Below are 12,704 nucleotides of genomic sequence, written 5' to 3'. Positions count from 1 at the left end.
TTCAAAAGCAGTTTTTACTGTAGAAAAACAATCAGGTTAATTACACACTACAACCAAACACAGTAATCTTCAGAGTGCAGAGTCCTCTTGAGCCGAGTCAGTTTCTCGTGCCCTGTAGGGTATCCACCAGAATCTTGTTGTACTCCTGCAGATGTTTGTTGACAGTCTTCACCACTGGCCGGTAATCACTCTCCACAGCTTTCGAGGCGATGACTGTATATTAGCGTTAGGGATCATGAGATGTTCTGATGAGAACAACTTAGAAAAACACATTATAAAAGGATACATTCTTTCATCACAAAGTTGTTCTGCTCCAGATGTTGCCATTTCCTCTCCATATTGGTGAGCTGCAAAGTGAACAGTCACATTGGAGAGCAATACATCAAATTCAAAAACACAATCCCAGAAAGTGTGGTTCCCGTTTACTCTTTGTTGTGTTGTGCTCTTAACCCATCAGCGAGCATCTCTTTCTGCTCTGGACCCCAACCCAAACCAAACCAAACCAACCCAACCCAACTCAACTCAAGTCAACCCAACCCAACTCAACTCAACTCAAGTCAACTTAACCCAAGTCAATCCAACTCAACTCAACCCAACCCAACTCAACTCAAGTCAACCCAACTCAACTCAAGTCAACTTAACCCAAGTCAACCCAACCCAACTCAAGTCAACCCAACCCAACTCAACCCAACCCAACTCAACTCAACTCAAGTCAACTCAAGTCAACTTAACCCAAGTCAACCCAACCCAACTCAAGTCAACCCAACTCAAGTCAACCCAACTCAAGTCAACCCAACTCAACTCAACCCAACCCAACTCAACTCAAGTCAACCCAACCCAACTCAACTCAACTCAACTCAACTCAAGTCAACTTAACCCAAGTCAACCCAACCCAACTCAAGTCAACCCAACTCAAGTCAACCCAACTCAACTCAAACCAACCCAACCCAACTCAAGTCAACCCAACCCAACCCAACTCAACTTAACTCAACTCAAGTCGACTTAACCCAAGTCAACCCAACCCAACTCAAGTCAACCCAACTCAACTCAACCCAACTCAAGTCAACTCAACTCAAGTCAACCCAACCCAACTCAAGTCAACCCAACTCAACTCAAGTCAACCCAACCCAACCCAACTCAAGTCAACCCAACCCAACTCAAGTCAACCCAACCCAACTCAACCCAACTCAAGTCAACCCAACCCAACCCAAACCAAACCAACCCAACTCAAGTCAACCCAACCCAACTCAAGTCAACCCAAACCAACCCAACCCAACCCAAGGCAACCCAACCCAACCCAACTCAAGTCAACCCAACCCAACCCAACTTAACTCAACTCAACTCAAGTCAACCCAACTCAAGTCAACCCAACCCAACTCAAGTCAACTTAACCCAATTCAGCCCAACCCAACCCAACTCAAGTCAACCCAACTCAAGTCAACCCAACCCAACTCAAGTCAACCCAACCCAACCCAACCCAACTCAACTTAACCCAAGTCAACCCAACCCAACCCAACCCAACTCAACTCAAATGTATCTTTATAGCGCTTAATATCCAGCAGTGTTATTGATCCGACCGCACTGACGCTGCTGTACGAGAACTGAACTGAGCTGAGCTGATGATGACATCACTGTGTTCTCCAGATCTACTTTACAGAGGACATGGACTAATTTAATTACTGATGATCTTTACAACAGAACTGAACCAACACTGAACTGACTGGAGTTTGAAAGCCATCATCTGCCTATTATCTCTGTAAAGCTTTTTTGAAACAATCTGTATTGTATAAAGTGTAGAAATAAAGGCTTGACTTGACACATAGTTTCAAAGCTGCTTTACACTGTCATACTGTTGTATGTATATAATGCCTTTATAAAGCTTTTGGGGAAGCTACTTTGAAACAATGTGTATTGTGAAAAGTGCTATAAAAATGCACTCGACAATGCTTTAACAGAATTTTTAAATCTGGGAGATATGATGATACATATAACAATGGTTTTAATTATACCATGAAACTAGATCAACCAATATTTTGTATAGAAGATTTATCAGTGCCACAGAGTCTCGGGTAAAAGCATGAGCATTCGAATGTAATTAAAGCTGCAGTGAACAGAAGTTCTCCATCCGGTCTGATTCACGACAGGGACCCTATAAATGATGGGATCATCCCATATTTAGTGAAAGGAAAATTGCATTTACATGACAGTTCATAATACTGCTCCAAGTTATTTCTCCTAAACCTCTGTGATAAGCCGTTTTCTTGACAGCATGTAAACATGGTTACTGTCACTGTGAGAGGATTAGGGGTGACTCTGAACTCGAGGTTCACCCATGACCTGCGCTAACCCTAACTCTGTTTTGTATAAACATAAGAGTTCCTACACATTTTCCACTTCAAAATTCCATACTTTTCCAAACTCAAATTTCCAAACCTCTTTGTGCATTTTTCAGACCATATTCAAAGTGCCCCTATTATGCTTTTTCGAATATTCCCTTTCATGCAATGTGTAATGCAGCTTTCTGCAACTTCTGAAGACGAAAGAGCATGAGAGTAATTGTTTCTCAAAAGAAGGAATCGACACTGAACGGCCTAAACGAGTCATTTGAATCGCACTTCGGTGACGGCTACACATTCGCCTAACGCCCTCCTATGTTCTCCGTGGTCCACATACGAACAACTTGACCCGTCCTTACACACTGCAGCGGGTTCGTGTATGTCGAGAAGACGCTGTTGTCTACTCTGCAAAAGCAAGTTCTTTGTAAACACTTCCAAAGGATGAGGATGTGAAGAGTCTGGTTAAAATGACCACAGCGAATCAACAGCACTATAACCTTTTGACCAATGCCTCTCTAAATGAGGTTTACACAACGCTCCACATCCATTAAAGATCTTTGTCAGTATGATTTTTTATTGATGTATATATTTCCTAATGGGTCTTTGAGCGTATCACCGAGAAACGTCCTGCTCAAGCCGTGCTTGCGATGGAGCTTCAGGTTGAATAACTAGTTCTTCCAATGTTTCATCATCGGACTCCAGCTTGGATTGATACGGTCTTTAATGCCTTTACAGTGTGTACAATTGCTACAGGGCGTAATATGGGGATTTAGCTTCCAACAAGCACTGTAAGTGGTAGACCAATCACAGCAGACTGGTCTGTCTGGCCAATCAGAGCAGAGTAGGGTCGCGAGGAGGGATTTAAAGAGATCATCGGACCTGCGTTTGAGAACCCAAATTCATTAATTGTAAAGATTTTTGTATGCATAAGGAGAGACATATACAGTAGTGTATAAAGGCTTCTGCATGTACACAAGAAACTTTTTCATCATGAAGTTATATGTAACAAAGTTTCGGGAGGAGCACGTTCAGGTCCTCAACCAATCAGCACAAGCGGAGCCGGTATCCCTCTGTCCCGTGACAGTTTCCCAGCACCCCTCCACTAATTTTTAATTTCATGTACGTGTGAACTTATGCATTACAATTTCTAGTTTTATACATACCATAGCCTCCTATGCCTCCTCTGTGGCGGCGGAGAACGACACGAAATGGCCTGTGCTAAGTTTAATGGTTTCTCGTGCGCACACAAAGTCTGTATATTTTTTTATTTTTGCAAAGGTCCTTTTAGCGGCTCTGTAATACACTGATAAGAATATCATAAGAAGAACCCAAACACGCTTATAACCTGCCACAATCATTCAGTTGTGTTTGACAATCACTAAAGAATCGCTTTACAACTGCCATGAAAAAACACTTCTTTGTATGATAAATTAATTTTCATTAAATTATTTTAAATTCATTAGATTTTCTTTTATAGAAAACTAAATAGGGGCAATGGTCTGGAAATGCAAATAGTTTTCCATACTCTGCTTTCTTTTTCCAAACTGCGTAGGAACCCTGTATAAAGCGCTATATAAATAAATAAAGGTGCCTTGACTTAACAGTTGGAAACGAGGAAACCCTTGCTATGAAAGTGCATTATGGGAGACGGTGAAGAGAGGGAATTCCCTGTGTTTAAGATGTGTGTGTTAGCCTGAACCCCCATGAGACCCAGGCACACCTCCACATGCGTCTCGTTCTCCTGCAGCTGCTGTTTAAGAGACTCGTACTCCTCGTTCATGCTGTGCATCATCTTCCTGATGGTGTCCTTCCTCTGAGTGAGCGTCACCCGATCCTCCTGCAGTCTCTGATGGGACAATGGCACCACATTCACTATGAGCCTTAGGCAGCATAAACTGTGTGATATAACCACCGCATATTTATTAACTATATCCACCTTTACACTGACAAACCAATGTTGCATATTTCCTCAAAGAGGTTCATTAATTTTGTGCGGGTTAGCATCAGTGCTGATATTTGAGTGTAGATGAAGCTGTCAGACAGGAGCTGAGAGGATCTGATTTAGGCCCCGTCCACGCTACTGCGTTTTTCGTTTAAAAACGGAGACCTTTTGCTACGTTTGCACCTCCCGTCCACACTAAAACGGGAAAAACGAAGACCTAAAACGGAGAAGTTTAGAAACGCGGCAGCTCTGTTTTTCGTTTTGAATCTCCGGAGGGTGTTTTAGTGTGGACGAGACAAAACGGAGAACTTCAGAAACGCTGAGGCTGACGCTCGGCTCTATGATTGGGTGTTATCAGTCATGACGTATCCTTCCCTGATTCGTCATTCACTGTTTACACCGGCACGCGCATGCCCAGTGTTGGTGAATGGTCACGTGATCCGCGTTTTCAGTCGTTTTAATGTGGACGGAGATCGTTTCTAATACGCAGATAAAACGCTGGTGTGGACGGAGATCGTATTCGTTTTAATTCTCCGTTTTTAAACGAAAACGCAGTAGTGTGGACGGGGCCTTAGTCTCACAAAGTATTCATCCATTTCTTACAAGATGGACGATCTCACAGCTCAACACAAAGAGCTTCAGTGCGCGGTGGATCAGCAGTGTGTGTGTGTGTGTGTGTGTGTGTGTGCTGCGCCCGTACCTTCTTGCGCTGCTCTCCGGCCGCGGTGAGGGCCTGCAGGTCCCGGTACGTGTGCAGATCTCGCTTCATGAGCTCCAGCTGATCTCTCAGAGTCTGCAGGTCTGAGCTCACCTTACTCTCCAGCGTCTCCACCTTCAGCAGGTCCTGCTGCAGACGCTCACTTTCTGCAGGACACACAGCATATAATCACTCATCAACACACACAGCATATAATCACTCATCAACACACACAGCATATAATCACTCATCAACACACACAGCATATAATCACTCATCAACACACACAGCATATAATCACTCAACACACACACAGCATATAATCACTCATCAACACACACAGCATATAATCACTCAACACACACAACATATAATCACTCAACACACACAGCATATAATCACTCAACACACACAGCATATAATCACTCAACACACACAGCATATAATCACTCAACACACACAGCATATAATCACTCAACACACACACAGCATATAATCACTCATGAACACACACAGCATATAATCACTCAACACACACAGCATATAATCACTCAACACACACACAGCATATAATCACTCATGAACACACACAGCATATAATCACTCAACACACACAACATATAATCACTCAACACACACAGCATATAATCACTCAACACACACACAGCATATAATCACTCATCAACACACACAGCATATAATCACACATCAACACACACAGCATATAGGCAGACCCAAGCGTACTGTAAGGGTTTGCTGGGAACGTTTGGCCGAATCTCCTGTCAGAAAGATCTTCAACTCTCACCTCCGGCAGAGCTACGACCAGATCCCGAGGGAGGCTGGAGATATTGAGTCTGAGTGGACCATGTTCTCCACCTCCATTGTCGAAGCGGCTGCTCGGAGCTTGTCGAGGCGGCAATCCCCGAACCCGGTGGTGGACACCGGAAGTAAAGGATGCCGTCAAGCTGGTTGGCTCGTGGGACTCCGGAGGCAGCTGACAGGTACCGGCAGGCCAAGCGGACTGCGGCCCGGGTGGTCATGGAGGGAAAAACTCGGGCCTTGGAGGAGTTCGGTGAGGCCATGGAGAAGGACTATCGGCTGGCCTCGAAGAGAGGGAAGCAGTCCCCTACCAATGCTGTTTACAGTAGGGGTGGGCGGCTGTTGACCTCAACTGGGGATGTCGTCGGACGGTGGAAGGAATACTTCGAGGACCTCCTTAATCCCGCCGTCACGTCTTCCATTGAGGAAGCAGAGGCTGAGGGCTCAGGGGTGGACTCGTACATCACCCTAGCTGAGGTCACCGAGGTAGTCAAGAAACTCCTCGGTGGCAAAGCACCGGGGGTGGATGAGATCCGCCCCGAATACCTCAAGTCTCTGGATGTTGTGGGGCTGTCTTGGTTGACACGCCTCTGCAGCATCGCGTGGCGGTCGGGGACAGTGCCTCTGGGATGGCAGACCGGGGTGGTGGTTCCTCTTTTTAAGAAGGGGGACCGGAGGGTGTGTTCCAACTACAGGGGGATCACACTTCTCAGCCTCCCTGGGAAAGTCTATGCCAGGGTACTGGAGAGGAGAATACGGCCGATAGTGGAACCTCGGATTCAGGAGGAACAGTGCGGTTTTCATCCTGGCCGTGGAACACTGGACCAGCTCTATACTCTCTACAGGGTGCTGGAAGGCTTATGGGAGTTTGCCCAACCAGTCCACATGTGCTTTGTGGATTTGGAGAAGGCATTCGACTGTGTCCCCCGAGGCGGCCTGTGGAGGGTGCTCCGGGAATATGGGGTCCGGGGTCCTTTGCTAAGGTCTGTCCGGTCCCTGTATGACCGAAGCAGGAGCTTGGTTCGCATTGCCGGTAGTAAGTCAGACTTCTTCCCGGGGCATGTTGGACTCCGGCAGGGCTGCCCTTTGTCGCCGGTTCTGTACATAATTTTTATGGACAGAATTTCTAGGCGCAGCCAGGGGCCGGAGGGCGTCAGGTTTGGGGACCACACGATTTCGTCTCTGCTTTTTGCGGATGATGTTGTCGTGTTGGCCCCTTCATACCAGGACCTTCAGCATGCACTGGGACGGTTTGCAGCCGAGTGTGAAGCGGCTGGGATGAAAATAAGCACCTCCAAATGGTCCTCGTCATGGTCCTCAGCCGGAAAAGTGTGGCTTGCCCACTTCAGGTTGGTGGAGAGATCCTTCCTCAAGTGGAGGAGTTTAAGTATCTTGGGGTTTTGTTCACGAGTGAGGGAAGGATGGAACGGGAGATTGACAGACGGATCGGTGAAGCTTCTGCAGCAATGCGGTCGATGTACCGGTCTGTTGTGGTGAAGAAGGAGCTGAGCCGTAAGGCAAAGCTCTCGATTTACCAGTCAGTCTACGTTCCTACTCTCACCTATGGTCATGAGCTTTGGGTCATGACCGAAAGGACAAGATCCCGGATACAGGCGGCCCAAATGAGCTTTCTCCGCAGGGTGGCTGGGCGATCCCTTAGAGCTCGGTCACTCGGGAGGAGCTCAGAGTAGAGCCGCTGCTCCTCCACATCGAGAGGGGTCAGCTGAGGTGGCTCGGGCATCTGCTCCGGATGACTCCTGGACGCCTCCCTGGGGAGGTGTTCCGGGCACGTCCCACTGGGCGGAGGCCCCGGGGAAGACCTAGGACACGCTGGAGAGACTATCCCCCCGGAAGAGCTGGAGAAAGTGTCTAGGGAGAGGGAAGTCTGGGCATCTCTGCTTAGACTGCTGCCCCGGATGAGCGGAAGAAGATGGATGGATGGACACACAGCATATAATCACTCATGAACACACACAGCATATAATCACTCAACACACACACAGCATATAATCACTCATCTACACACACAGCATATAATCACTCATCTACACACACAGCATATAATCACTCATGAACACACACAGCATATAATCACTCATCAACACAAACAGCATATAATCACTCATGAACACACACAGCATATAATCACTCAACACACACACAGCATATAATCACTCATCTACACACACAGCATATAATCACTCATGAACACACACAGCATATAATCACTCATCAACACAAACAGCATATAATCACTCATGAACACACACAGCATATAATCACTCATGAACACACACAGCATATAATCACTCATGAACACACACAGCATATAATCACTCAACACACACAGCATATAATCACTCAACACACACAGCATATAATCACTCAACACACACACAGCATATAATCACTCATCAACACAAACAGCATATAATCACTCATGAACACACACAGCATATAATCACTCAACACACACAGCATATAATCACTCAACACACACAGCATATAATCACTCAACACACACACAGCATATAATCACTCATCTACACAAACAGCATATAATCACTCATGAACACACACAGCATCAGCACTGCGGTTATAAAGGCTGTGCAGAACCGCTGTCTCTCCTACAGGTGTCACCAACACATGACATCACAGCAAACACATGTAGCTTCACCCATCAGGTGTTCTGTTAACATGAAGATTTTTGTGAAGCGCACATGTACATGTGTAACTACCGTCTGCTGCTCGTGACCCCACAGCCTGTGAGCAGGAAGGGTTAGGGTTCAGAGTTCAACAATCACAGGCAGATCTGGCCAATCCGTGACAGAGATTCATGACACACTTAAATCTGCAACCCTGCGATGTGGATGAAGACACTGAAACTGATCTGTGTGTGTGTGTGTGTGTGTGTGGCCCGTCCCGCTGGAGACATGCTGATGTGTGTGTGTGTGTGTGTGTGTGTGTGTGCGCGCAGGGCCATGAGAGCGTCAGAGGGGGGCATGTACAGGAAGGAAGTGGAAGAGAGCCGCTTCCCTCTGATAGGCAGACGTGTTTAGAGAGAGACTGTGTGTGTGTGTGTGTGTGTGTGTGTGTGTGTGTGTGTGTGTGTGTGTGTGAGAGAGAGAGGGAGAGACTGTGTGTGTGTGTGTGTGGGGAGCACTCAAAAAACCCTGTCAGCACTTCTGAGCATTCTGGACTGCTTCCTTCTCTAGGGGTCCACCCCCCACACACACTCTCTCTCTCTCTCTCTCTCTCTCTCACACACACACACACACATACTCTCTCTCTCTCTCTCTCTCTCTTTCTCTCTCTCTCACCTCACACACACACACACACACACACACACACAGCAAATGCCGGATTGTGTTTCTGCATGACCGTGAAAGTGAAATATCACAAGATCAACAAACAGGGGAGAGACAAACAATGTCCGTGTGCCACATTTCTCAATGGCTCTGAGGAGATAAGACAATGTTTGGGAATTTGAGGAGAACACCAAGGAGTTTCACACAAAAGAAGGAAAGACTCTTCACTGGGCAGCAGATACACATTAGAAGAGGAGAGAGAGAGAGAGAGAGAGAGAGAGAGAGAGAGAGTCAGATCTCCGCACCAAACATGAACATCAAAAATCTAAAACAAAAAAAAACTAATTCTGTTTCGACACCTAAAGAGTCTGCTAAACCCTTGATCGTCCATCTTAGGCCCCATTTACACTGCATGGTTCAAGTGACCCAAATGAATGAATGAGGAATCCCTGAATGTGATCAAACACAGACTGAGTCAGCGTGAAGCTAACACTGATGCTAACGGCGCTCAAGGTCAAGCAGACAGCGGCCCCAGCTGAGAACAGGACTCTGATAGTGGGCGACTGCATAATCAGAAACATCAGTAGCAGGAACACAACTACATGCTGCCTTACACAAGCAACGACTGCTGATGTAAACAGGGAACTTCACAACATTCTGGTGAAACATAAGACTGCAAATCGACTCATCGTTCATGTGGGGAAGAATGATATTCATAAAGAGCAGTCGGAACTCCTTAAGAAGGATTTCAATGAACTTTCTGAAACACTTAAAAGACTGAAAGTTCAGACATTCATCAGTGGACCACTCGCAGCAAGAGGAACAAACAGGTTTCCAGAAAGTCTACATTTTCAGCAGTGTATAGTGTAAATGCAAAAATCACATGATCACAACGCATGAAGTATTAATCTGGAACCGGGCCGTAACCAGATCAGAAGGAGGACCTGAGCCTAGACACGAGACAACGGATGATCTAGTCAGCCGGCTTCACTACTCGTCTGATCCACAGCTCCGCTGCACAGGACCTGAGAGAAACACACGCTCTTATCCCGACTCATTCAACAGGAAATATGTCAATGAGAAACTTTATTCCCAAATATCAGAGCCAAGAAAATCTGACAGAAGATGTGCATTTCAGATCCTGTCTGAAAACAATAAGCACATCATAATCCACACCGAAACAACTGACATGAGGGCCCTGTGATCACTACACTTACCAGAGGCTGCATTACTACCACACTCGGACACACCAGTCCACATGCTCAGGGAAATTAATTACAATTATTTATTTATTTGTGAATTTTATTAACTTTTGTGAAACTCTTTGTTTATTTGTGAATCTATTTATTTAGCTCCAGACTGATGACTCACACACACATTTATATACAGTATATCCAGGTAAATCCACACACAGCAGTGAGAGAGAGACTGACCTGAGGAGAGGCCTCTGGCGGTGCTGTGGGACTTCTGCATCTCCGTCTCCTTGAAGCTCAGATCGTCCTGCATGGACCGAAGCTCCTGCGCTGTGACGGCGGACAGCTGATGCAGACGACTGATGTTCTGAGAAACACCACACACTCGCTGTCATGACTAAATCGAGCATGTTACAGGTGTGTGTGTGTGTGTGTGTGTGTGTGTACCCTGCTGGAGTGCTCCAGTAAAGCCACGACACTGCTCTGAGAGTCTCTGATCAGCTGCTGCTCCTGACTTTTATTCTCCTCAAACGTGTTTAAATACGCTGTGAAGACACACAAGCTCATCATTTAATGATCAGCACGAGGCGTCTAACCCCAACATGCATCAGTGTGTGTGTGTGTGTGTGTGACTCACAGTCCATCTCCTCCTCTCTCTTCTGCAGCTCCTTGTACTTCTGCGTTCGTTCCCCTGTGCAGACGGTGAACACGGGTTACACTCGACTCAGGTTATTGTAGTTGGTGCATTAAAGGGTTGCACAATAAAACATGCTGTAACTGAGAATTCAAACAGGCCAACTGAAAATAATACATGACACCAATAATAATAATAATTATTATTATTATATAAATTATTATTATTATTATTACTACATGACACCACACACACACACATTTACACCAACAAAGCCTATTCGGTGTTCAGAAACGTCCTTCTGAGACAGTATTATTATAACTACTAAAGTCTTAGTTTGTAATAGAACTAACTATCATATCTGGAGATTTCTATGAGCAAAAATGCTGTTCTGAATATCAGAAAAATGTTTGTTGTTAAATAGGTTTACAATGAACAATATTTCACTGAAATGCTTAACATGCATTAAAAACCGATGAAGTCCAGTCGTCTGCTATTTCCCCTTCCTCATCCCTCTCTCTCTAAATCTACACGATCATCCCAAATTGAATGCATTTCCATATTTAGAGAACAGCACCTTGATGTTCCTCCATGTCAGCATCTAGTTGCCGCATCTCTTCGGTGAGATTGCTAATTTTCTCACGTACCTCTGACAGTCTACATGAAAACAGGATATTAATTTTAGTCTTTTTTTATGTACTAATCATAAGACACACAGAGTATAAGTAAATACCATATTTGCATACAACACCATAATGACTGAAGCATTGTGGATCTACAAACCAACTGAGAGTGTATACTCAACTGAACATTCAAGGTTGACCAAAACAAACATGCAAAGGGTTTATAAATACATACTGCCGTTCCATGCTGGCTATTTCCTGGTTGTTTTCTTTCACCTAAAACCATCAATAGAACAGTCATGTTCACGTCCGTTGAAATCTTTGAATGTACTTAATGTAATGAAATATAATTGTTGAGAGACCTGTTTAAAGAGGCGTTCCCTCTCCTCTTGTGGAGAGCCCATGTTCCGGTCTTCAGTCAGCAGGGCGTCTCTGCGGTTCTCCAGATCCAGAAGCTTCTCGTGAAGCAGGACTGCCTCCTGTTTAGCCTGAGAGTGAACCAGATCCTGCAAACACAGAGGACAGAGAGAACCAGATCTACCTTGATGATCCATCTTCTGAATCTCTTAAGAAGGTCTGGCATGAACAGAGAAAAGAAACGCAAATGGACTCTGCGGCAACTACAGAATCAGTGGTGGACGTCGAAGGCTCATCAGATTCAATCTTTTGCAGACAAGCATGACATGCATAACTTTTATAATGCAGTGAAGACCATTTATGGCCCCATATTTTACTCTGTCTGCCCCTTGAGATCAGTTGAGGACCACAAAAGCATTGTTCAAAGATGGGGGGGAACATTTCCATGCCTTATTATACCAAAAGACATTAGTTGATCGTACAGGTTTACAGGAACTACCTACTTTACCAAAGGTCTAACCCTTACCCTGGACCTGACTGTGTTCCTGCTGAGAAAATCTACTGCCAGAACCGCAAAGTAGAATCAGAGCAGGTTGAAGTACAGCGGACATGATGTTTACCTCACGCCAGTTGTAGGAGAAATACCGCGAGCAACATAAGAACTTGTTCATTGCTTTTGTGGATCTTTTGTGGATCTTTCCAAGGCTTTTGATTCTGTACATCGTGACCTTTTGATACTGTACATCGTGTTCACTCATTTGAAAATCATGTGTCTAGAATCTGTAAAAATGCATT

The 12,704-nt window shown here is 45.3% G+C and overlaps 1 protein-coding gene across 2 annotated transcripts in view; it reads right to left on the bottom strand.

The window, feature by feature from the left end:
• ift74 (intraflagellar transport 74) overlaps positions 1 to 12,704 on the bottom strand; it is a 28,806-nt gene continuing 16,102 nt past the window's right edge. For both annotated transcript variants that reach the window (XM_039661582.2, XM_039661583.2), the window contains 10 exons: positions 11,915 to 12,058; positions 11,788 to 11,828; positions 11,507 to 11,586; positions 10,933 to 10,986; positions 10,743 to 10,840; positions 10,536 to 10,662; positions 4,979 to 5,142; positions 4,057 to 4,182; positions 287 to 347; positions 1 to 213 (listed from right to left, as the gene is read on the bottom strand). In XM_039661582.2, coding sequence (XP_039517516.2) covers positions 98 to 213; positions 287 to 347; positions 4,057 to 4,182; positions 4,979 to 5,142; positions 10,536 to 10,662; positions 10,743 to 10,840; positions 10,933 to 10,986; positions 11,507 to 11,586; positions 11,788 to 11,828; positions 11,915 to 12,058 — 1,011 coding nt within the window. In that variant the 3' untranslated portion in view covers positions 1 to 97. The remainder of the gene's footprint in view (positions 214 to 286; positions 348 to 4,056; positions 4,183 to 4,978; positions 5,143 to 10,535; positions 10,663 to 10,742; positions 10,841 to 10,932; positions 10,987 to 11,506; positions 11,587 to 11,787; positions 11,829 to 11,914; positions 12,059 to 12,704) is intronic.

Source organism: Pimephales promelas, chromosome 4 (genome assembly GCF_988280905.1).
Source record: "Pimephales promelas chromosome 4, fPimPro1.hap1.1, whole genome shotgun sequence".
NCBI classification, from domain to species: Eukaryota; Metazoa; Chordata; class Actinopteri; order Cypriniformes; family Leuciscidae; genus Pimephales; species Pimephales promelas.
Note: the sequence above shows the minus strand (reverse complement) of the source record. Positions and strands in the feature narration are given on the sequence as shown.